At 39.5% G+C, this 27,078-nt stretch overlaps 1 protein-coding gene across 10 annotated transcripts in view; it reads left to right on the forward strand.

Moving 5' to 3' along the window:
- Positions 1-13,042: 13,042 nt before the first annotated feature.
- rap1gapa (RAP1 GTPase activating protein a) overlaps positions 13,043-27,078 on the forward strand; it is a 52,422-nt gene continuing 38,386 nt past the window's right edge. For 2 of the 10 annotated variants that reach the window (XM_020636773.3, XM_020636860.3), the window contains exons 1-2: positions 13,043-13,239; positions 24,312-24,347. In XM_020636773.3, coding sequence (XP_020492429.1) covers positions 13,196-13,239; positions 24,312-24,347 — 80 coding nt within the window. In that variant the 5' untranslated portion in view covers positions 13,043-13,195. Of the gene's footprint in view, positions 13,240-23,970; positions 24,012-24,311; positions 24,348-25,010; positions 25,829-27,078 lie in introns of those variants that run through there. The other 8 variants (XM_020636798.3, XM_020636783.3, XM_020636757.3 and 5 more) reach the window with 7 other exon arrangements.

Below are 27,078 nucleotides of genomic sequence, written 5' to 3' on the forward strand. Positions count from 1 at the left end.
GCCGCGTCGCGAAATGTCACGAAACGGTCCTAACACAGTGACGAAGTTTGTGTAGAAGAGCTGCTGGACATTTAAAAAAATCCCTGGAAGAGTGAAGAGAGTGGGTTCTGGACGAGTTTTGTAGTGCTGCCCCGTGCAGGAATCATTGGTGTGGCTGCGTCTTGTTGTAGTCTATTATATTAGTTTGCTGTATCTCTACACAAACGTTTGATTCGATTAAAGCGTGGGTTCAATTGTGGGTAATTATAGTTTTAGGTAGGCTACTGAAGTCACCGTTTTCACGACTCATTTCATCACCAAGTAGCCTATCAAATTGTTAGATTCTAAAGTTTCGTTAAAAGATGGACGCACTATTTATCCATATTTATGAATTAGGCTTCTCTTCAATTACCAACGCTTCATCTCGGCTGTGGTGTAAAAAAAAACCAAAAAAAAAACCGTGAGTTTCTGAAGAATTGTTTAATAATGTTGTCATGACCGGCTCAAATGCCATGGAAAATAAAGGGAGAGCCACCAAAATACCAATTTAACTAATTTATTGACAGAAACATTAATTCAATTGCAAAAGAGATCAGGCATGGAAGTCAACAGAGTCGATGAGTGGGTGTGTAAAAAAAAGTGTATGGAGCATGTGTTAGATGGCAAAGCTGAGCAGATTAAAGTGGCAGCTTTTATAGTGAGCATTTAGGCCCAGGTGCTTCCAGTCAGCCTGATTGGACAGCCACGCCCACTGATCACATGCACCTGCAGGCTGCAACACAAGCGAAGAGAAGGCACAACCTGACAGGCGAAAGTGCCATCACTATGTTTTAAATGGTTAAGAATAGAGATAACTCGTAGCTGAGGTTTAGCTGACAAAGCATCTGTCTCACTGCAGGTGTCACATATGGCCAATACAAAAATATGTAGAATATCACTGTCTTTTATAGCCCTTCTGTATAATGTCCTATAGTTACCTCAATACATACTGTGTTTATTTCTTTTTGTAATTCGTTGTATTTTCTTTGTCTTTTTTTAAATTTAAAATCACTCTTATTGTACTGAAGAACCCGTTGAATATATATCTGTATGTCTCAAAACTCAAAAAAAAAAAAGAATATCATGGCTACAATGAAATAAAATCTGGTTTACAGTTTTAGTGTCTAAATTAATCAGGCTTAAATAAACCTTAAATAGGCGAATTATTACCTATGTTTGGTAAGCTCCTAAGTATGGAGCCCCAGAGTGCTTAAAATTCAATGTTTGAGACAGCTAGAAAAAATACTGGTAGGGTCACAAAGACATAAGAACCAACAGAAAATAAAGTCTGAAATAAATGAATATATTCTAAACCTTTTGGTAAAACACTGAACTAAAAGATACATTTCATCTAAGTGTTAACACAGCTCATTTTAATACTATCAAAACCATTCCTTCTTCTTCAGTCTTGTTCTAATGTCATAACGGCATTTCTCCCGTGACGTGTAATTTCATGATGTCACTGTTTATGACAGCTCCTGCAGCTTTGCCTTCTTCTTATGATGGATTGCATTATCTTTACACCTTGTGACATTATTTGACATTCAGTGATTAATCGCACCATTGTACTGCTGCTCCAAGTGCATAGATTTATTTGACGTGATGACAGAATGACATTTTCCATTCATTTTGCAATCAGGGAATTCCTGTTTCATCAGCAAAGCCCTGAGTGTTTTTCTTGTTTGACCCTCTTAGGTTACATCTGTTGGCACACCTCTTCTGGCACGCTGCTTGTTTGCTGCATTTTACTTTGAGTGTTTAGAGTCTAGTTGGGTTTTTGTTTTTTGGAGGATGAAACACGGTGTGTGTATATTTAACTTAACCCCCTCGGTGGATTTGAGATTCCTCCCAGAGTGTTAGACTGCAGGTTTCCTCCATTTGATGTTTTACTGCACGAAGATGAGACACAAAATTATTAACAAACAAGACAAATAAAAAATGCAAGTCATGATTCAAGCGGCAATATTCCAGGTTGTGAAAACTAGTCGAATAACTTTTTACAGCTTTTTGTAATAATCTAAACGTTCCAATGTTTAATAAAATATGTAATTGACTTGATCTCATTAACAGACACATTTCTTTCTGCTGAAGTGTATTTTGGGGGATTTCTCAAGTACTGTTACATGAAAATCCCTGATACCATAATTCTGTTTTAACCTCAATAACACAGTTTGAAATGTTGGTATGAGACCCTATTTACCCCATCCTGTTAATCATGAAATACAGTTTTAAATGAAGATCATAAAGATTGCTGCCATGAGAGCTGTTTTTCCTGTAGTGTTTGTTTACTGAACGCTTCATGTGATCTTTGGTGGTGCATCTGTGTATCTGTAGGGCTGACTGGTGTTTGAGTTCATTTCATGGATGCCTGCCTTCTTTGAATAAGCCTGCACCTGTGCCAGGATGACCTTTTTTTCCATATCTGCTGACCTCTTTAAGTGGGTTAATGCATTTGGCAAGGAAGACTGGTTGCTCATTGTATTGTAAAACAAGTGAGTAGGAAATCAAAGATTCTTGTTTTGAACAAGTTTTGCTTCAACTTGTATAGGACACTTAAACTTAAACTAAAACGACTGAACAGATTTGAACTCTCCTTTTTTTTTTTTTTTTTTTTTTACTTGTGAGCTTTCCCACCTCGTCTCGCAAACCTTCCTCCCTCAGCGACCCACTCCTGGATTTTCTGGCTTCATTTGCAGTTTCATTTCATCTTCTCTTGCCTCTTATCTTTCTGTCCTCCATCTTTCCCTTTTCCATCCTCTCTCCTTCATTTTCTCACCTCAAAATCTCTCCATTCCCTTTCCACGTCTAACCCTCCCTCCCTTCATATCTCCATGCTTCCAGTTGAGTGCCTCTGTGTGTGTCGCTGTGCACTCAGACATTTGTGTGCTCTGGCAGCCTTTCCCTCTGCACAGCAGCCTCTTCTATTATTAAATGTAACGGGACTTCACTTTTATAGCTGAGAAACACCAGGATCTCTGCTCGCTGTTGGACGACCCTTGTTGCGGAGGATTTTCCTTCATTTGCCTTGAAATGATCACCACAGAGCCCCCACAGAGGATACACACTGTTTGTTCTACTGATTTATCATTCATCCTCTTCAAAAGAATTATAAAAGAATAACATATTTAGTAATTCATGAGGTTTGTTTTGGCTGCGCTACAAAGAAGAAGCAGAAGGATCCAGAATTGAATTAGAGATCAAGTAAAAAAAAAAAAAAAAAAGAAAACAGAGTCTGGGAGGATGAGCTGTGCAGAGAGGCCACAAGGCAGCTTCTAATTGGTCCCTGCTAATGTCCGGGAGTGGGGCACTTTGAATTCACTGTTGTGTAATCATTAATCAGATCTCACATGATCTGCAATTAGTCTGTAATGAATAAGGTTAAACCCCCATCAGCCCAAATGTTGGTGTATCTATACGTCTTACGGGTGAGATTCAAACCATAACGTGTATATACTACATGTATTTTACATCAGGGGGTTTATACAATTAGAATGACGTAATTATTGTATTAATGATCTCAGGTTGTGTCTTTGTGAAATCATATTGCATCATTGACAACAGCAAGAAAATCTCATCTAATCCAAACCTGATCCTAAAGCTGCATCGTTAAATGTCACAAGGCGCACATACAGAAATACTCTCAATATTGTAAATGGTTAAACTAAAAGACTCGTGACTGAAATTATGATAATTTGTTAGGAAAACAACCATATTGTTAATAACTCATCTATTATAAATGATAGTGAAATTTTCATATTATCTAATACATCAATCCATGCAGAGATACATGTCAAATGCCTGAGCAAATCCCACTTGTGTCCGTATTACTAATTCAGTGTATTAAGAGAGAGCTCCACTGATTTAGCATTATCCTTATTTAACATGTCAGACTCAACTTGAACAGTTTTTATTAAAGGCATCAAACGTGGACACAGCAGAAATTGTCTTTTCTATTCCACACGTTCTCCTTCCTTATCTAAACCTACATTACCCACAATGCAGTTTGACTGTCAGACGTTCTGCTCGAGGTTTGATAGTGTTGTGCTAGTTGCTGCTAGATCAAGATGATTAAATGAGCAGGGGATCATGGTTTTGGCAAACTCCCTCGCCACACAGTTATAGGCTTTCATTTGAGAAGTTTAATTTTCAGCCCAAATTAAAACGGACTCAAATGACATCGCTTAAGGCAATCTGAGGATCTTCCACACAACCTTTTTTTTTACAAACTTACAGCATGGACTGTATTTCACTGTGGGGAAAAAGCGGCAACCAGGCTGCTTACCAGAAGAAATGAAAATACCGTATCTGTTTTAAAAGTGACCCACTCAATACAATCACTTTCCATGGGCTGATCCTTTCCAATCCACAGGAACTTGTGGTCCTAAATTGAATTAAAATCTACATGCTCCACTGCTCTCTCAGTATCGTGCAGTTGTTTTATTCTATTTCCTTGCACCTTTACTGATTTCTGTCTGATTCATCCAGCGTATTGAAGCTATGAGCCATCATGTCTCCACTTTTGAGCCTGATATTGTAAAATAAAGAAGCCAGGGGAAGTCTCTGAACCTCCCCCAATCATTTTCCTCACAAGCATGGCCAGATTTCCTTTGGATTATTTATGCGCTGGTTTATGTGAGGCCATCGGCTGCTCCATAGACACTCACGCTCTTTCATCATCATCATCATCATCATCATCATCGTACATGCATTGGCCTCTCTGGCTGTCTGTCAAACATCAAGGTCTGTGAAGATGCTGCACTCTCTGCCAGTGCAATTCACTGCCTGCAAGTTGCCTTCTCACGCTACAGTCTGATGTTTAATATGTAGTTAGTTGCTTTTGTAAAGTACAGTGTGTGTTAGTGATGTCTGAATGAGCCTGTGTAGCTAATAGTGAGCTAAAGGTTAGAAGCTGTGTGACATGTAGCTGTACTGTATCATTATGAGGCTGGGAGATTGGCGTGTGTGTGATTGGACAGCAGTTCCATTTTATAGGCAGCTAGATTCAGCTCATTATTTCCTTTTTGTTTGTCTTAAAATATATTTATTCTTATCCTAAAATAAGAGACGTGTTTGTGTTTCCATACCTGATCTCTCATTGCACAGCTATCCCTTTACTTGGGCAACCTGAAAAAAACAAAATGTAAAGCCTCATGTAAACACTTAAATGTCTTCTTTTTTTTTTTTTTTAATTGGATGAAACAATTTCCCTCCCCTTTTTTGAATAATTCATCCGCAGACTACATTTGTGTGCATCCTCTGCTCAGAGGAGGATGTCAGCCGGAGCGCCGCAAACAGCTTATTAGAGCGAGAGTGGGCCGTCTCTTTGATGGCCTTTGAGTGAGTCATCCTCTCTCTGCCTGCGCATCAGTGAGCCTTCTGTATTAATTCTTGATTTTCATCACTGGTTGCCTTTTTACTGCCATCCATTCAGCAGTTTCCACACCAACAAGTGTGCATAGACATAATTACAGGGTTTGATTTGAGATGGTTCACTTGAATCCACAGGCTTTGAAGTCAGCCTTATGTCTTGTCAGTTGATGTTTCTCCCTTTTTTTTTTATTACATCTCTTGTTTGAAGTCTCCTCTCATTACCTTAGTTCTGTTGATTATGGTGAATGGAAAAAAATATTCCTGAGAAGAAGCCTTAATCAAAAAGTTCTTCATAATGTGTCGACGCTCCTTAGCAGACAATCTAACCACACAGTTTAGCCTAATAAGGTTTTAATGAGATACAGGAAGACATGACCATGTTGTAGTGCATGTAAGTTATGAGCTAGGGAAGCATTAGGATACAATTAATTAACCCTCTATAATGTGTAATGGCCAACTATTAAAATGCAGGGTGTGTAGCTGAGTGCTGTACAAGAAGGCTCATTATACACTGCAGGACAGGGACTGTAAGAACCGAGATGACATATTTAATTAGAATGTTTTACCTCCATGCTAAGTTTCGGCTCCCTTTTCATTAAAACATTTGCTTTTTTACTTGAAAAAATTGACATCGAAAAATAAAAGGTAGTGTTGAATATGACAGAATGCAGGCAATGCAACCTTTCAGCATGAACCAAATTGCTAAATGACATAAACTCTCTAATTACCATGAAAAATAAATGGCTCGTGATTCAAGCCATCGTATGTTTCCATAATCACATGTCACATTTTAATCTTGCTATGCTATGTCTTTAACATTGTACAATTAAGCATCCAGTCGTCATTACAGGGAAAAGGTTATTCTTAATTAGGCATGAAGGCATCATAAATGACAAACACGGTGTGCTGTTCCTCTCCGTAATGATGTCAGATTATTTAGCTCTGCACCGCTGAGCTTTCACACAGAATATAGGGAATACACATTACACACTGAGGAGGGCTGTGTGGGTCTCTGTGAGGATGTGTTTTCTGCTAGAGCAAAGCTTTCAACTGCAAAACGACAAGCGTACAGGGTAATGCACGGTATACTGTATGTTAATGCAGTTTTAGGGGGTATTGAGTTTGTCACCTCTGCAGGACACTGAGTACTTTTCCTGACTCATCACCCCTGCCCCCTGTGTCACCAGCCTACTGTTTCTGGGTGACACATGCAGACCTTTGTCTCTATTTTCAGACTCACCTGCTGTTCCCCTGCACAGGCTCTGACCCCCACACACACTCCATTCCATAAGCTCTGTGACAAACCTGACAGCAAACATGAGCAATAAAGAAGAAGCCAGAAGTTACTTAACAAGACTTTTTGAAGGCTCTTCGTTCTCTATAGTATCTTCCAGTGTTCTTTAAAGATAACCCCCTCAGCCTTTTCATCTTCTCCTCGTCTCCATGTCGTGAGCCTGACCTAAATACTGCTATGAAATCATGCATAGTTGAAGCAAATGTGTCCTTTCAATAATTAAAATAAGCATGTTCCATGACACTGATGAACTCAGACTGCCAGCTCCAGTAACACAACATTTGTTGCTTTTGCATTTTAAATCCTATGAAAGCCTAGGATGCAAAAATAATGCACATACCATAAAAATCTGCAAAAATCACGAAGATACCGCTGCCCTCAGCTGTCCAAACGCCAGATATCTACACCTAAAAATGACACATTAAGGATGTACATTACTAACCTGCAGGGGAAATTTTTTTTAGATTAACAAAAGGGTATCAGGTTAATGCAAAAACACGTTTTACAAGATAAATAATAAATAATGACGAGCTTTCTTACAATAAATTTAAGAGTTTGTAGATTTGAAACACTTATGTTTCTATCTTGTAGCCTATAATTTGAAGAAAATTTAGTTATTGCTTATCTAAAATGTTGACACCTGTCACACTAGTCATCTCCTGCTGTTTAAGTTTCAAGTCAATAAACCGACAGTGGGATTTTCTGGAGCAGTTTTGTACCTAACGACACTTCATAATGAGACACATACTATGTCCAGGAGAGGGCGCTGTAACGCTGCATCCTAATGACCAAAACTCATAAATTCAGTAACACGTTCATCCAGATGAAGCTCCTCTTCACAACTTCAAGCAACTCCAAAAATAAATACCAACTTCCTCATTGACCTTTTCAGTGCAAACATTTCCAGAATCTCAAAACAGCTGGTAGTGAATTGGTAAATACTGCAATGTTGAATAAAAGCGGTCAAGTTTGTGAGCTGAAAGCAAAGTGGAGAAAAAGTTGCCCTCTAGCTTTCTGGCATTTTTTCCCCAGCTGACGGATGCAAAATGGAGCGTGTCTCTGTTGTGTCGACATCATTTATTGATCACCTGGCGTGAAGACAAAGTCCTTCTCAGCCACAGAGCGCCATCCATCACGAAGCTCCCTGAGACACGGTGAGATATAGCATGACACTGAAGCATCCATTATAAGTGAAATAGATCTTTCTCTGCAACAGAGATCAATGAACAACATGTAGCTGTGGCTGTAGCCTTTTCCTTCATCCTGCATCGAATCAAAACTGTGTGAAGAAAAGCGACTGCATGCTTAGTTGATTTTATATCTATACAAGTCCATATTAAGTCCCTATTATGAAGTCATGTGTTACTACAAGATGACATGTATAAGTAAAACATAAAGAAGACTGATGCAAACAAAACATGCATAAAGACTTTTACTAATTATTACAAAAAAAAAGAGAACAATACAAGGACCCTATAAATAAATGCATTCAATTGTCAACAGAGTGTAATGTAAAAGTGGGATAAGGTTCATTTCTTTGGAGCACGTTGCAACAGCACCTCTTTTCTTCTTCTGCCACGTCCACCCCAATATCCTGGCTCTCTAATGAGGGGGGGGCTATGAAAGGCCACAGTGTGTGCGTGAGGCTGTTTGTAGTGACTCTCAGGGGCCCAAGGGACATGTGACCTCATCGGGAGGAGGATGCCTCAGTGGGCTCGCTCCACGCCGCCCCAGTCAGACAGTCAACAAGCCGGACTGTGACTTTGTGTTATTTTCAGTTTGCTCTGCAAATGTGTCTAAAAGTCCAACAGAGGATTAAAAAAACATATGCAAATCCAACACAAACTGAAGAAGAAGTTTGAATTAGGGCTGTATAAAAGCAAATAATTTAATAAATGCCATTTCAATGCGTTTGAAGTGACATAAGTACAATAAAGGAACAGACCTCTCTCTGTTCAATACAACCTGACAGTCTGTTTAAAACCATCCCGTACTAACAAATAGCAGCAGCTTTAATTACATTTGCTGTGGCTCCAGTCATGCACCCATGCGCTCAGTCAGCAGCAGAAATGTGAAAAGTTTAATGAAAATGAAATGCCGGCAGAGATAAGGCTCAGCTTATTTCCTCATGCTTCAAAGCACAATTGCTCTTTGAATATTCACTCCCTTCAAATATTTGCATGGCACCCCTTCCTCTGCAAACTCAGCCTCTCCAAATATCCTCATGTATGTGTGCTCCTTGTTCAGCCAAGTGTTTGGAAAATATTGACGTTATATACTCTGGTCATAGGCAGTGTGTTCATGAGCATACAGTATAAATACTGTGCACTGATTAAGATGGTTGTTTTAGGGGCTGTTTGCCGGCTCAGCGACTAACTTTTCACTGAAGACCCTTTCCAAAAAGAAACATTTGAAAGCCAGATACCCTCACCCGGTAAACTGAAAATTATTATAAACTTTGTTTTGTTATAAGAATAATAATTTAAAGACATCACACTCAAAAGTTGACCAACCACTGGAGTCAAGATAAAATGTTGCTGAATCCTGATTGGTGCTTTGATACATGTCATGATTATTTTATAAATGAACTCACAAACCTGAAACAAGTCCACAGAGGAAAACAGACTTTTTCATCAGGATCCCCACCCTCGTAGCTAAATTAAGAAAATGAAACATTCAGGGTCCCAAGTTGGAGCGAGTTAACACAGATTCGTGCTCTTTTACTGCAAAGGTCCTGGGCTCAGTTTTCATTTCCTCCTCTGGAAAAGGCTTTGTTTACCTTGCTTGAAAAGTGCTAAATAAATAAAAGTGTGCTAATATAACGTGTCCAACTTAGAAACAATAAAATGTTTTTGAGAATAAAAAAAACACGAGACACTTATGTAACAGGAAAACTCAAGTATTATATGAGTAAATAAAGTAGGATTGATTTTTTCCATTACAGTAATACTTTTGTTGAGCAGCAGGGTGAAACTTTGACCTGACCCTCTTGTTGTTTTTGGAGTTTGTCGAGCTTCAAACATATTTAAGCTCTACACATAAAACATTTGATTTCCAAGAACTGAAGAGATGAAATACGGAGGACCCTTTAAAAAAGGTCTTTGTTGAGGTCTTGTGTTTAATCAGTGGATGCTTCTCCTCTGACTGGCACAAAGCTCATTTATTCCACAGGAACAAATTTCCTGCCCCGTGAGAGCTGAGGATGAATGAATGGTTTTAGCCTCTGAGTCGTCGGCTCCTCACCCATATGTGATTTACACACCAACCCTGTTCCTCCCTTTATACTACTGCTGCAGTTACTGAGTCCATTGACCATCACATTCAGGCATTAGCCTCTGATTCATGCTGGAGGTGAAACTCTAATGCTTTCATAATGTAAGCTAAGCTATGCTTTAAATGAATCAGGCTTAGGCCTAGTCCACACATAGGCAGGGATTTTTGAATACGTAGGCTTTTCTTTGCGCCTTTCATCCACACAAACTGCATTTTAGGTCACTGAAAACGCACCTTTTGGAAAACTTCTTCCAGGGTACGGATTTTCAGAAACTCTGTTTTAATGCGTTTGTGTAGTAAGGGTAAACTGAGGTTTGGGCTCATAACGTCACACTGTGCAGGTTTCTCCTCTGTTTGTAGTCATTCTGCGAAAGCTGATTGATACAAGCGAGAAAAGACAGACATCCCTCATCTTTTTACACATTTATTCATTTTTTTAGTGTTGTTTTATGGAACAGGATACATTTTACAAATTTAAAAATATTACTCTTCATTCTGATTGTTTCAGTTGTTCAGCATTATAAAGCGAGACGATGGTCTTTCACCAGTTAGCGTGGAACACTGAAAGGATGTGTTAGGAAAACGATCTTGCATTTTCAACTTTTAAGTGTTTTTTGTTTTTGTCTAAGTTTGTGTTTTGGTAGTGTTGCAGTATCAGTAGTGTTTGAGGGGTAAGGGTCTGGGACATGGATATCTGGAAGGGATCTCCAATTTCTTTTGTCCTCTAGAGGGTCTTCCTGTCCGTCCACTTCCTCATAAGACAAAAGAGGAGCCAGTGCTGCTCGGTCTTGTTCCTGAGGTGATGTGATTAAAGGCTTCTGTCTGGCCTGCACCCATTCAAAAGCCTCACACACGCCACAGCTGCTTTAGTTAATTGAATTGTCAGGAAAGCAGACAGGACTGAAGGTAGCACCAAGACTGATGCACTGAATCAATAGAGTGGCACTTAAGTAAAGTTGGGTAGTGGTTGTGCCAGGGATGAAGAGCTCTTTGTTGTTGGCGTCGAAAGTGGTTTCTGATTGAACCAGCTGCATAAAAGTAACAGAGCTTGTGGTTTTATAAAAAAAAAAGAAGAAAAAAAGAAAAGAAAACAAGAAACAATGAGTAGATTCTTCTCTGGAGAATCTCTTTGTTTTGTAGTTGTAGCATTATAAGCCCAGTTTGTTAATTAGCGCAAAGCAATTATCAAACTTGTGTTTTGAGCAAACCACCAATTTTTGTTATTGCAACATGCTTGCAGTTATAGGGCAGATGTTCCACAGGCAATACCATGGTCACCATCTTATTTAACTGTGTGTTAGTTAGGCTAATTGTTGCTAGATAATTCGTAGTAGAGCAGCTCTGAAGCACAGCAGTGTCGAGCTAACCACTGAGGTAAGTAAGCTAACAGGCTGACACGGAAAATGCAGACGTTCAACAGGTCACCAACTTATTTTAGCAATAAACATAAAGCACAGCAGTACTATACGCTAACTTATAACATCGGTATGCTAACCTGCTCACTGTGAAAATGGAAACATTTAAGTTTTGCTTATTATCTCTAGACAGAGACGCCATTGCGCACAGTAGTGTTAAAGCCATTAATTTCTGCACGCTAACATGCTTATAGTGAAAATGCTGATTTTTGAAAGGGAATGCTTTGAACTTTCTGTGCTAATAAATGTAATTAGATGCAAAAACAAATCAGGGTGACGAGTGTTACACTTTAACTATCAGTGTAGTTAGTATAGTTGTTCCTGAGGGTGACTACATGGTACCAGAAAATATGGCATTTCACTCAAATCTCAAACACATCACCAGAGGAAAAAGTCAGGGGTCACAGTGTCGTCCTCTAGAACCATAAGTCAAACCCTTACAGTCTATGGTCAAACCACGTTGTGTTTTTTTTTTTTTTCTAGCATTTCTCTGTCCAGGCATGGCTAAGAAAAACATTTTTAATAATCTCAGTGAAATAAACCGCCATTATAAATTCATCCTACAGCCAAAAGAACGTCTGGTAATGGAAATGACCATATGGCCACGAGACAGAGTGGGTCCTTTACCATCAAAGTCAGCCAAGAACTTTGGTGAAAGGTTTTTAGAAAACTGCAGTCTCAGATAAAATGGATGATTTCATTGTGGAGAGATGATGTAACGTCTATCAGCGTAATTGTGCTTGTTTTGTCGGCTCATTGATTCATTGTGTCCTTGTCTGCTTAGTTGGCCTATGAGTGCTAGTTAATGTAATGAAGGTATTCCCTGGTCCTTAGGGAGAGTCAGGTCCTGGGTTCATTTTTTGTCGGTTAAAGACTCAGTCCTGCTTTAAACAGATCACAAAAACAGGTTTGAGCATAGTGCAGATGCTTTAGAAGAGAATATCTAAAAGATGACTTGCTGCTTTACTTGTCTAATCAATCATCTATGGCAGCATTGTTGTTACTGCCGCCAGTTTATCGGACCTAACACACTGATTAAATATGAATCAATGTAGCCAATGGTGCAAATACCTCTCCTTTTTGTGTGCATACCAGAGGTGATAGTGTTACAAAACGAAGAATTAGGAGAAAGATTAATGAACAGATTACCAACTTGTTCGGCGGTAAGCACCTACAGTAAGCATGCAGGCGTGGAGCTGCTGGAGCTGTGATTGGGAAATTTGTTAAGGATGATGAACTGTTTGTGTGACGTCTACGCCTTGTTTGACCAGCTGTCTTCCAGTGACACGCACACAGTGAAAGTAGGGTTGCAAAACTTCCTCCAAGCAAACTCTCGCAATGCCAAGACAGAACCAATATTTCACTTTTGTTGTAAGTGTCAGTGCTGTTTTGGTTTTAGGGATTACATCATGTTAGAAATGTAACAAAAACACCTGCCATTGGGTTCTCTGTGATCCAAGCACACGACTAAGAGGATGTAGCCTGTTTGTGAGAAAGGCTGCCTCCCCACTCCTGGTTCCCTGGGAGACTGGCATGGTCAGCAGCCCCCTCCCCCCTTTTTTTCCTCCCTCTTCCTCCCTCATCCTCTTGCCATACCCCCCCACCCCCCTCCCCTTATTTGTGAAGGAGGCGTGTGAGCGAGGGAGAGGCAGGGCACGTTAGCTGAGCTGAGGCTGCGGGAGTGGAACTCAGACAGCAGGCAAAGCATACAAACACACACATTCACACACACATGCACATACACATGCTCAGTCAGCGTAAGTGACACAAGTGCTGGCTCCATTCAGCTCTGAGTTGACTGACTCACTGCTATCCATTAGCCGGCATGCCGCAGAGAAAGAGGAGTTTCACTTTTGGAGCCTATGGAGGGTGAGAATTAATATCTTTATTGTTTGCTGGATAACTAAACCTCTTCAGAACATTCTCCTGTGTGCGATTGTGTGTTAGTGTTATCTGTTTGTCTCTCTGTTTGATGACAGTGCAGATTCGGTGTCTGTATTTGTGCCTGCATGTTTGTGCCATTTGCACTGGAATGTTGTCACTTTCATGAGGGAAGCTTCTGTTTTCCATCTCCTGTTGTCATTTCTTTTAGGCTCTGTATCATTAAGTGAACCTTATAATGCTTCTGTTGCTGCTTAATGTCAAAGGTAACAGTCTGAACAGTGATGGTGACGTATCAGATTTTTTGAGCAAAACAACATCTCGTGAAAGAACCAGCCGAGTTAAAGTAGCCCAGGCTCAGGATCTGGGAAAGTATTACTTAGACCCTGACAGAGCTGTTGAGTTGTATTGGTAGCCCACTTCAGACTTTACGGGTTACTGATCTGTGGACACAGAGCAACAAAGAGCTTTTAATAGTCAAGAGTAAACAGGTGCCACAATGCAACTGCATGCCTGACTGCTTTAATCAAGGTTAAGTTTTATGTAAGTCTGTCTTTGTGTGTACATGAGTTATAGCTAGCCTGGAAATGTGCCACCAGATAAGTAGTAGTAAAGACAGTATTTATATCTTGGCAGTGTAGTGATTTTGGCATAGTGACCACTGTCTTAATCGCTGTCAATAAGTGTGGGCTGTTGGCCAGGTGGAGACAAAAACACTGTGCAGTCTGGGTAGAAAGCAGGAGACCTGGGTAACACGTTGTTTCCTAATAAGCTCCCTTTAAGTTTCCTCAAAAGAATGATATCATTAGGAACCAATAATGTAAAAACAGGGAAAAATTTGACAAACTTGATCCACAATTTAGCCCACTTGTCTTCAGCTGGCTGAGTGTGACCAGCTTCCAGAAAGTTTTCCTGCCTGAATGGTGATGAGTGTGTTTCAGTGCTGGGGTTGCACGCTTTGTCAGCTTTGCAACCCAAAAGAGCTGCTTGCTTGGAACAAACTGCACGTATTAGGTATCCAGCACCCTTTAGTAACATGGGGGACAGTTCTATCCCATTGCATTGGGTGCATAACAATAAGGTGGAATGTTGCCTAACTAGGATATTTACCAGGATGTGCAAAACAAAGCAGAGACTTATGCTAATCCTCCATAGGTGTTTCCAGAAAGTTTTTGGTAAATTCTTAATTTAGTGAGCCTAAGTGATTGTTTTTGAAAATACTTCCGACTAGCATCTTCCCTGAACTTTTTTTTAAACACTTCCCGATTGTTGCCTGTAATAGATTGTACAACCAAAATAAGTAAACTAAAGGATTTTACTGGTATATCGTAATGTTTTGTAAACGCAGGATAAACCTGACTACCCGGTCAAATAACTTAGCCCACTAAGTCCCACAATTATTGCTCTTCTCATCATTCAATCTATTTGCTTGTGAACCATTGGGAGTCTTTTGGTCAATTCACAGCAGGTCAGTTGAATACTGAATGTAAATATGTGATATTTGTTGCGAAAGCAGCACACTTTTTAACATGTTTTAAGAATACATTTTCCAGTATAAATTGAGTAATTCATAAAAAGATAAGGGGTTATTTCTTTTTTCAAGTTACTTCCTATCCCTTTTCTTAGTCCCAGCTGATATTTAGGAAAATGGGAAAAACAAGAATGCATTGATTTTCCACAGTATGAACTGATTTAATATTAACAAATAGGACACTTTGATTCGACTTATCAGCTGTTGTTTATTAAATTAATGTACAGGATAAGTGAAAGCCTCATATCAGCATGTGCTTTCCTTTCTGTTTCCTGTTTAGCAGTTGCCTTGGATGTTATTACACTTGGCATTTTAATAGGTCAGTCTCATTGCTAACATCAGCAGGTGATCTGTAATACACTCTGCGCCCTGTATTCCCATTGGCATTTAATGAAGAGAATGCAGCCCCTCTAATCTCTTTAACACAGCATGCTCTGTAATTTTGGACATCAGATATCAATGGAGCTGCCACTTCATTTGAGTCGGTTTGAGTTAGGTTTTTGTTTCAAAATCAGACTACTTTCCTTGACGTTTAACGCAGAAGTGTGTCCATTATATTGCAACACTTAGCTTTCATATCCTTTTATTGACACGTCTGTGTGTGTTTGTTTTATTTTCTGTTCTTGTGTGCCTGTTGTCACTCGATATGAACAGTTTTTCTGTTTGTCTGTAGTCTGCTAGGTCACTGCGTCTGTCTAGTCTTAAATCATTAAATCATTAAAAAACAGAGGAATGACCTGTGTTTTAACTAATCTGTCTGGCGGTATGATGCAATGCTACATAGATTATAATGCTTTGGAAGAATCCATATCATCCGGTTCAAAAACAACCAAGTGAAACTTTGTTTTGAAATAAGAGCAGGTCTGGATAGTTGAAACTCTCTGGTCAGCTGATTTAAAAAAAAAAAAAAGTAATGCTACAAGTAAACAAGCCTACAGATTCTTTGGGGATTAGTTGTGAGGTGTTTTCCATTGTTAAACAGAGCACTTGATTCATAATAACATTGTGTGAATATGTTCAAGTTAGCTGGATTGTTGCTCCAACAAACAAGCAGCTGCTGTCTCATTTTCCTGAATTTGAGGTTCCACTTTGATGTTTATTTTTACACCTGCAGTGCTACTTATTTTTAAAAATGAGAGACTTCTATTTCTGTTTGATTGGGGTTTTTTTTTAAGTTTTTTTTTAAAATAATCTAGTGTCTGAAGCCAGAAAGCGTTGAATATCGAACCACAGAATACAGGAAGGAAAGACAGAGGAGAGCTTTTGTTTGACAAGAACAAATGTTTGCATGACAAAAGATGATTACACCGCGAGCCAGGACTACTTGAGAACAGGAGGCCATTCAAGTACCTTTCCAAGGGCAGAGGCAAAACAAACAGGAGATGTAAGGCAACCAGAGGGCTCTTCATGGCCTACTCAGTCAGTCCACCTTGCATATTTACTTTGACATTCACATTCACATTCATATTCAATGCAATAGCAAGCTGTTCATGGACAAGAATGGGGGCGGGAAGGCATTAGGTGAGCTGCAGTTAATTATAAAATACTCATGGGGATACAATTTGTTTACCTATTTTGTTCTGTTAGGAATAAAAACAGAAGGGATTTTATGACAGTGTTGTACATTGTAAGTCTTTCAGTGCCCACGTTTATCCAGAGTGGTCTGCTTGAAATATACTGTTTGTGCTGAATCTTTATTGAGTAATGATGATTGCAAAATTACACCAACATGAGACCGCCATCTGTTTGACTGTGGCACAATAGATATGAATATGGATATTGATCATATGAACCCCTGCAGAGACAGAGTACATCTGCTGAGCAGGGAACTAAATCCTTGCAGTGTGTATATTTATAGGTTTGAGGATTCTTTTCGACTGGAAATAAATGTCATCTGATATTTTTCATCTCACCAGTTCTTCTTTGCATCTTTAGTCGTCTATCTTGATGTCCACCAGGCACCAGATTTTTATCAGACAAGCAGGTTACAGTAAAGCACAAAGGTAATCAGGTATGCCAACCATTTTTTCAGCTAATTGATACATGGCCTGTTGGTTTGTTGACTTGTATCTCAGGTTTTGACATGTTTGGTGTTGGTATTTTGGAGCTAGAAAATTGTTAAGGAGGGACATGCTCAGGAGAAGTAGTTCTGCCCATTATCGATCCACCATTGTATGTAGTAACAGAGGCGTAACCGGGGAGACATCAGAGCTGGCATGGTGGAACTAAAGTGTGTGTTTTTGCAACTTCTGAGCGTGTGCATGTGAAGCTCCCACTGTTTCATTTCACGTCGTGCCTCCCAGGCTTTTGCAATGCCGTAACTCAATGTGAAACCGTACACTGGGACACCATACAGTTGCGTATGCAATGTGTAGGTGCAAAGGCCTAATGAGGTGGAACTTCTTGACTGTGCTGTTGCAGAATGTAAAGGACTATTTTGAAGAGAGAATGGTGCTTGGAAAGAAACTCATGCTGCTTAGACAAAGTAAAAAATGAGTGTAGTCATTTTCTAATATACTTCTACACAAACATTTGTATTTTCAAACAGTGGGAAAAAAATCCCTCCTGCGGTTTGCAGGTTTTTAAGGCAGTTCTGCATTTGTTAAATTTTTCAAACAAAAAAACTTGGTCCACGTATTATATAACGATAAAGAACTTAAACATATTTAGAAATGATGACTCATTCACGGTGATGTCTACATGGCTAGTTTGATGTCATGGCCCAATATTTACATCTTTACATGTAAACATGGCATTATAGTGTCAAACTAAATGTACAGGATGTCAACATCTAAACAAAAGAAAACAAATTAAATGATTTAGTGACCCATATTCACAATTAGAAATAACACTTATCATGTTTTTGAACCCCTCATGTGTTTTAATTGTTGTGTGGAAGTGAACAGTTCTTACTATCAGTCAGCATACCAGTATGGTACCAGTGTGTGTTTGTGTTTTTATTCACACTGATTCCTACTGTACTGTAACTAAATGAGGACATTCAACCACTTTACATTTATGTCTCAGTCAATGGCCTCATTCAGTGCACACTGGGTAAGGATACTGTATACAGACTAGATCTTGTCATGTTTGGTATTGTTTGACTGTGTTTCTAATTTCTACCCTGAGCGTTACATATAAAGATTGTCCAGCATTGCTCAGGGCCTGGTGTGTCTCTATGTTTCTATTCTATTAGTATACAGTATCCATTTCCTATCCTGTAGCACTGTGAAAGGCTAGCTGCAGAGTCAGACACTAGAATCCGTGTTGACTGTGTGTAGGTGTTATTGTAGAAAAGACCTCATTCAGAATGAACTGAATTGGCTCATAAACTGTATTCATCCAGCCATTAAATGCTTTGATTTTGCTTAACAAATGTGTGCCTGCTGGATGGCTCAATCCTCAGACTGTGATTGAAATATCTCAACAATGATATGACTCATTGTCATGAAATTGTACACAAATATTTGTGCTCCATCAAGGATACATCCATATGACTTTGGGAATACCCTGTCCTTTAGTTTACAGTCGTTTCAATATTTTTTCTTTTTAGTACAAAATCTTGGCATTTAGAGGATGGCTTTTCTTGCAATTCTTTCAACACATTCTTTGAATATTATTACTTTTGTAGCCCCCTTCAGCTCTCCATATAGCACCATTATCAGATCAATAATGCAGTTTGTCCAAAAAGTTGTATTATGTCATTCAAATGCAGCATCAATCGTACTCTAAGTGTTAATTAGTAAATGTTAGCGTACAAACAGGCGTAACTAAGAAGATAAAGTGCATGGTTAACATTATATCCACAAAAATTACCTCAAATTCTAATTTTGAACATGTTAGCATGCTTACATTAGCATTTAGCTTGGAGGCTAGTGTGCCTCCTTACATCCCCAAACAGCTGCTAGCTATAACCCACTTTAAACGTTTGTAGAGCTATACTGCTAAAAAAAACAACTTAAAGCTGTGGCTGAGCATGTGCATCGTTTCATTTAAAGGTCTATTCTTAACTTGGCAGATCCAATAGGCGAAGTGACCTTTTTACAAGGTTTTAGTTGCAGAATATTCATCCCTATACTGTCTGCCTGCAAAGGAAACAAGTCAGCATGTGCTCCTGCTGGGTGGGTGTAACTCTGACTGTGACTCCACCAGAATGAAATATAGCTGCAGGGAAGAGGAAAGATTCCTGTGAAAACTGGGATCATGTTCTTAGCATTAGTTTGAAAACATCAGTTAAAATGTAAAACTGTCTCTGATATAAAACTTGTGTTTTAATGTTCATTCTCACAGCAGTTACTTCAGACTCTGCTATCAACCTTCTTAATCCAAATTCATTTTTAAGTAAGGGTTATATTTACAGCATCTGTACATTATTTCACTGTAATTTAACTTTAATGAAAACAAGCATAAGAAAAGTTCAATACTGAAAGAACACATTAAACTTGATTGTTCAGGTAGTGCCAGAATTTACAAGGTACAATCTGGAATATCTTTAATTGAGTGCTTCTTATTCCCCCTGTAATATTAGCACTCCTGGAGCATGTTGCTGCAGAAGATTGGTGGCTGAGCAACTTGTTTGCTCTAAGCTGGATTTCTGGTGACCTAGTTGCCTTAAGCAGTGTTGCTGACTCGATCACAGAGGAACACTTTTAACAGTTGAGCATGCAGGAAATTAGAAAATTAGGAGCTGCACTTAAAGTCAGATTAAGTTGAACTGTCGTTGCTGCTGGCACTGTGACAGGTTTCTAGGACCCGCCTTGAGCCTCCTTATCCCTCGACGATGTTTGTTTCCATGGAGACCGGCTTGTGGTTGATTCCTAACTTATAAAAAAAGCTTGAAAAAACAATTTATTAGTATGTAGCCACCACCTCCTGAGCGGTAATTCCTCTCTGTGTCATGCTGTGTTCCTAAATGCACTGGTTCATCTGTTTTCCTTTGAAACATTCAAGAAGCTAGGCTACACACTTGTTTGTTGTCACTGAAATTTGAATGTGCAAATACGACTCATATCCCACAAATACATTAGCACAGGCAAATTTACTGGAGCTTACTTTTGTCCCCTCCAGCATTGTTCACTCAGAAACGGACAGAGTATTCGTTGTTGTATGATAAGCTGGGAGTTTTTTTTGGCATATCTCTTTTCAGCTTTCCTGCTGCTTCTTTCTTGCACCATCAAGGTACGCTTTGCTTTCTGATGTCTTTAAAAGAGACGAGTTATGTTACTTCCTTAATGTTAAAACTGCTAATTGAATGATTTTGGTGTAAGAGATTCTTTTAACTGACTCAAGTGAGTGATAGAAATGAATTGATTGACATCCGTGCCAAATCTCAGGTGTCAGACAGGAAGTGCTTCACAAAGGTTCATACAAAGTGACTGAAAGCAACTTCCTTTGTAGTTTCTACAGTGTATTTATACTTCCTTTGCCCTGTCTTAAAAGAACCTTAGTCTCTGTATAAGGTAGATTGTAATGTCTGACATCTCGCTAGAAGGATCAGTAGCTTAGTAAGGTGTCAGACAAGTAGACAAAATGGTATGAAGATGTTTTAGCAGCTTAGCAAATGAAACAGAAAAAAAAGAATTCCTTCCGTAACCTCAGCAAATCTTTGACTAATTAATCCCTTCTCTTTCCCAGTATGTTAATCGACAACAATTGGTGTTGTGTTCTGCCTTGTAGTTATGGATATGTTTTATTGCAAATTTCCTGTATTGGTTTCTGCTGTTTCAGTTTTGCAGCTTTTATCCAATGATCTCGACACACCCTGGTTGATTTCATTTTGTGGGAATTTCATGAAACCTGAGAACGGGTGAGCAGCGCAGTATGAGGTTTAGAAAATGTTATTCTTGGTGATGCAGCACATATGAAATCAGCTTTTTCCTCCTGACACTAAGCTTTGCAAGAATAGGGCGGACAGGCCGTAAGTATTTTGGCTCTGTCCCAAAGACCAGTATGCATTCCTCTTAAGATGGCGCTCTGATTTATCTGCGCACACTTGTCTGTCACGCTGGCTGAAATCAACCCTGGTCGTAGATTTGAGATAGAAAGGCACCGCTGAAATTCTTCTCAGGGACTTTTTGTGTCACATGGAGGCCTGTAGTTGAAAATGATGAGTGATCGTCTACGCCAAAGGGAATCAGGCGACAACCTACTGTAACAACACAAGTGTGTTGATTTGTGACTCCACAGAACAGTGAACAGACAGACCCCCCCCCCCCCCCCCCCCCCCCCCCCCCCACCAGGGCCTGTTTCCTCTAACTAACACACTTTTCTGGGAAGGAGGAAGCTTAAAGCTTTCATTTATCTTTTGAGACTCTCTCATGGCAAAAGAAGAAGTGCAAAGGTTTTACTTTTACTTTACCTTATTAAGAATGAAACTTAAACTTTATTTTCTGTCAATGAAAGTGGGAAGTCCTTCTGGAACCTCATTCATGTGATTGTATTTATTATTCCTACCCGTTCTAGTATGGTGACTCATGGAATGACTGTGTTGGTAATACATTATAATTACAATAATAATAATAATTATGTAGCATGTAACATTGTGCTTTACTACACAAAATCAAAAAACATAAAATAAACAACAATGTTAGAGTAAACCAGGAAGATAACAAAACAGGAACAACTTGATGAGAAAGCATTTCTAGAATATAATATTTCAATGTGATATGTACATATGATATTTGATGAAAAATAATTTATATTTACGGATATTTACTTGTGAAGGCGGAATCTGTAGGAGAGGCAAAGATAATTGGTGGAGGAAGAATCCTGTTTACCTTTTGTGCTCAGAGTTGTATTGTCCTTTTGGTCCAATCACATTTAACAGGCTTTTTCTGTGTACAGGAAAAACAACTTGTGTCAAAGTAGTAAACAGAGCTTAACCACATCGGCTATCATGCGAGAGAAGAAGCCATCTGCTTTTGGGGATGATGATATACCATTTTTTTTTATCTGTGTATCTGCATGTAAGTGCAGGTAACAATCACCAGACATTAAGGAAACATGCTATGTTGAAGTTCTGGCTTCTCTAACAACAACACAGCAGCCAGTAAATACACCTTCTCAGTTTCAAATGGAATGGTCTGTATTTGGTTTTGACCAGAGAAGGTAGGCTGTTTTGGCCACCCCTCTGTTTGCCAGGCAAACTTAACCACCAGGGGTGACAGCGATGGAAGCAGGCAAGCGAACTGGTTCAGATATAACTGATCCTACCTGACCTCTGCTTTTTTGTTATAAGCTCCATGAGCAGAAATGTGGAAAAGCAAGACTAAATATTGGAGATGCTTTTGAAAATGGAGAAAGGATAGAGAGCAGAAAGGTTTCAAGACCGATGCAGAGCTGGCTGAACACTGAAGCTTCAGTGTCAGCGACATGGCAACCTGCTGGCACATCGACTCTAGGGAGGCGGGGGTGGAAGTTCTCTCCAATTTTCTGAATTTGGACCGCACAGTACCAGTCTAAACGCTGTCAGAGTTACATATTGCTCTCTCAAGTTGCTGGTTGGCCTTAAAACTACAAGCGGCGCATGAACAGAGACCTATAGATATAATTTATTCCATTTCTGATTAACCACTTCCTACTACCTCGGAAGCCCTCCAGAAAAATGGCAATTAGTCCTAGGTGCTATATCATAGCTGATGGGTTTCAAGATTTGATTTAGATATGCGTTGTGCCGAGAGGATTTGTTCTTACAACTTTGGCTATCAGCATTTTGGCTTACCAGCAGGTCAAATTTGACAGAGTTTGCATATCCTGTAAAATATCTCAACATTTGTGATAAGACCAAAATAGTCAAGACAGTCATGGTTCTCAGATGATGTATACTTATGACTTTTCCTCTGAACTACCACATATTTGACATGTAAAGTTTTGAATGACATTGAATGACATAATTCAAGTATTGCACTGGTCCAATACTTTGGTTAATGGCTTTATATGTCCTAAACAACCACTGATTATGCTTGAGTTTGTGGTTAAAGCACAATTTGTAAATTATAGCATGTTGATAATCAAACAAACAATTTCACATCCTTTACACTTCATCTTGTTAATATTGTCATTAACAATTATCTCACTGTACCTTATTACAGCTTTACAGATCAACTACCTCAAGGCTCTCTGTCTTGTTTTGATCCATATTCCTGATAGAGCAAGGCTCACTTCTCTTTCCAGAATTGTTAGTTTGATCCTTCGGGTGTTGCTGTGTCATGCAAACTTATCATGTTCAGGAGGAGATGAGTAAGAGGTCGGAACTTTGGCGGCTCTGCTGGGAAACACAGGGTGTCTGCAGGCTGTCAGAGCGTCTGCAGCTTCGGCCTGATAAATGAAACAAGACATACATACAGTCATAGGAAATGGTTCCAACAGCAAGGGGGAAAAACAACATAAAATCACCTTACAGCTTCAGGATATTTGTAGTTCATGTTGCCTTTGCTCTGATTGGTGGTTCATCATTCCGAGAATTTCTGAGGGGGTCAGTTTCCTGCACACGAGGCAGCTGCAGGAACCCTGAGACACATACTAAACATTCCCTTTTCGCTGTGTCACCAGCAGCAGACATCACCGGAGACAGGCCTGCCGTCGTGAGTCATTGACAGGGCCACAGAGCAACAGTTCTCAGTGTCAAATATCCACTTTGTTGTTGTCAGTGAAGTCAAGTGCCGCATCCCAAGAGAAGTTTGGGTGTGATTGTGATACCATAAACATGATTAGGAGAAGAGAAAAGTATTTTGTCTTTTCACATGTGTTGGTTTGTTTCATGGACATACATAAAAGGCTTTTTGAGAAAGTCCACTTTTTTTGCATTAATTTCTCCTGCAAACACAGTGCCATCTACAGGCAGAAACTGTACCCTGCACACTGCATCTTCTGACTAATGTTTCCAAAGATTACTGCTCAAAATCTGCTCTTCAGAGTGACTCGAGGACACAGGGCCGTTATAATTGATTGACAGGGACAAACAGTCTCATGGTGTGTATTCAAAGCCCAACAAGATTCATTTTGTCTGAGCAAACACAGGGCGAGTAATCATCCTTTCATCTTGGAAAACGCTTCTTCAACAGATGGCAGGAGTTATTTCAGGGTAACCCGGCCCACTGCTGAGCAGACCTCTCTCAGTTCAGTGGACTGTCTGTAAGTGGGAAGGATGGTTCATTATCTCTCTGCACTTTTCAAACTTAAATTAGACAGAAAAACTCAGATACATGCGGACAAGAGCAAAGGAATATTTGTGAGTGTTGCATTGAGTTATTTTGAGTTGAGTTAAATGCATGCAGGTGGGGGTATTATTTCCAAAAATATATTTTTTTTTCTTTACTGTTTTTCTTGTTTCTATAGACTGAAATGATGACTTGCTGTGGAGCTTTTTCTTTTATTTGGATTTTTTTTTTACTTTGAGTCATTTCTGTTGTTCTGATAATGATGTCTTTGGCAGACATGAACACCAAACAGAGAACAGAAACATGACATGACAGGAGTTTAGGCTTGTAAGATTGTATTGTTTATAACATCTACATCTCTGTTTTTTCAGGGTGGACAAGACATTCTCCAAAGCCAGGAGCGTCTGGTGAGTTTCTCTTCTGTTTTCCTTTTAATTTAAGAAATGTAGTAATAAAAATGACAGCATGTCAACACAATAAAAACATGAAATATGATTTTCAGTATTTCATGTTAGTAGAGGAGTATGTTGGATTTAGTGGCATCTAGAGGTGAGGTTGCAGATTGCAGCCATGAATGGCAGATCTCCTCCCCTCCCCTCTCATTCATGGAGGAGAATCAACAATCAGGGGGAAAAAAATGTAAAGAAAATAAAACGCTCTTACTTGTCAGGATGTGATCTGTCCTCTCTGGGATACTGTAGAAACACTAGTGTGTTACATGGCAAGCTGCATGCTCATAATAAATACTTATAACTCCATATTTCACTTTGCTAATTTAAACGGAAGTTTACAGACCTTCAAACTTGTAGCCCTTGGAGATGTTTTCAGTGTCACCAACTCTTACCAACCTTGTGAGTTTTAAATGTGTCAACAAGTCTACCGTGTGCAGTAGAAGTATGATAAATGAGGCAAGGAGAGGTAGAGCAGGCGGGAAGCGAGGGGACAGCAGATTCCCAGTCCAGTGCGGTTTCTCTGCAGTGCTGGCAGGGTTGGGGCTGCTGCTGTGATCGGCACGTGCGTGAAGGCAGGGAGTGAGCATGCACACCTCATGCCACTGCAGATAGACGGCTACATTTCTGCATGCTTTAGGTGAGGTGGCATGAGTGTCTGGCCCTCTATTCCCTCTGACTGCAGCAGAACAAACAGAGCCTCGCTGCAGTATCATCACTCCTTCCCCCTGGAATACAGACACAGGAGCAGCTCTCTTTACAGCCAGGGCCTGCATTACTCAGCAGTAAGTGGGCTTGTTTGCAGAGACTGCAGTCCATCCAGCGGGATACCAGAGCGTCAGACTATAGCAGAATAACAGGAGCTCAGGAAGATAGGAGAGACTCGGGAGCGGAATGACGATGAAGAGGATGATCTAAAAGAGGATACAAACCAGCAGAGGAGAAGAAGACGTGTGGGAGTGAAGGTGATGTGACAGGAAGAGAAAGAAGAGAACAGGAGAGTGGGATGTCAAAACAAACTTAGAGTTACACTTGGTTTTGTTACTTGTCAGAGTTAAGCTCTTTTTCCAAGCAAAGGAGGAAGTCAACAAACACTTCTTAATGAATTTGGACGACCCTTACCAATGTGTTAATGGAACTTCAATGAAATAACAAAACGTCCAGCACGACAGAACTATTTCCAAAAACAAAACCTGCGATATGAGGATGAATCATCAGTGAGAGTGTCATCACAGATTTCAGCTGCTTAAAGAAAGGATTCTTCACTTTTCGAAGCCCATGGGGACAGAATCTTCCTTCAGGAGCTGTACTGTATGTTGGACCGGATGTGACTGGAAGTTAGAGCAGTGACCTTAAAATCCCCACAGCAGAAGTTTTAAAGCAGCATCCAGCAAAATGCCGTGCTCACCTTTCCGAATTGGAAGGCCGAGAAAATGCTGGTGAGTTTCTTTTTCACCTGCTTGAAAATAGTTTTGATTTTAAAAAAAATATATATATAGATTGAATTATAAAGCGGCTTTAAAGGGACCCAAGGAAACTTGACATGTTGTGGACATCCTCATGACTGCCCTAATTAAACACAACGATTCAATCTACTCATTTTCTTGCATGGATTCCTTAAGAACTCGTGAAAAATTATAAATAAAAACCTGTTTCACTTTACTTAAGAATGATCTGAATCAATCAATCAATCCAGCTTTTTTTTTGTATAAAACTTTGAATTCACTGTAGTGCAATTTAACATGATTTGTCGATAACAAATGTGTATGTTTCAACCATTACAATAGAACCAACACAATAGTTTTGAATAATAAATCGAGAAGAAATACAGAAAACAGAGAATAGATAATGAATAGTAAACTGTTAAATTTGTAAAAGTACAGAACCTTTTAAAATGTGAATATAGTCAAATAAGTAAAACAAAACCCACAATGCCTAATTTTAACATTCCAGTCAAAAGTCACTCTGAAGTTTAAAGTTTGTCATTCAAAGACTGTATAAAACATGGACCTGACCTCAGTGATGCTTCAAAACGCTGAAGAGGTGTTTGAGGCAGAATGATGACAGTCGCCATATTGGAAACGCTGACTCTTCTTCACACAGGCAAAAAAGGTAGAGCGGCGGATCTTTAGCCTCCTTGCAAAAAACGACAACGCACCTGCCTATCTGTCAACTCAGCCACGCTGTAATAATGCAAAAGAATGAATAACTCCTAGGCTTATTGAAATTAAAAAAAATAACCCTCAAACAGGTTTTTACCAATAGAGAGCTATCTACACTGAAACCACCAGGCTGTAAACATGTTTACTTCTTCTGTAGAAATGGGCTTTTTAACAGGACCTTATGTGGAATCTTTGGCTTTTGGAGCCAGCCTCAAGTGGACACTCGAGGAACTGCAGTAGTTTGAAATTCCACATTTGGCTTCATTTTTTAACACTGGAGCTTGCTGCTGGATATCAACCAACACTTTCAAATGTTCTCAGATGGTCAGGCAATCTGTTCCAATTGTTCAGCCCTGCTCTGCCAAAAGTTTTTGTCTTTAACTTCAGAACAACTAAAAGACTTATGGATTACATCTGAGACCTAGGGGGGGCCTTTAAAATCATCGTAATGTGTTCTCTGCTTCAAGTGCTGCTGAGCTGCAGAGTTCTGGATCATTGCAGCTGATTTATAACTTTTTTGTTCAGAG

The sequence above is a fragment of the Labrus bergylta genome, chromosome 12, assembly GCF_963930695.1.
Source record: "Labrus bergylta chromosome 12, fLabBer1.1, whole genome shotgun sequence".
Classification (NCBI taxonomy): Eukaryota; Metazoa; Chordata; class Actinopteri; order Labriformes; family Labridae; genus Labrus; species Labrus bergylta.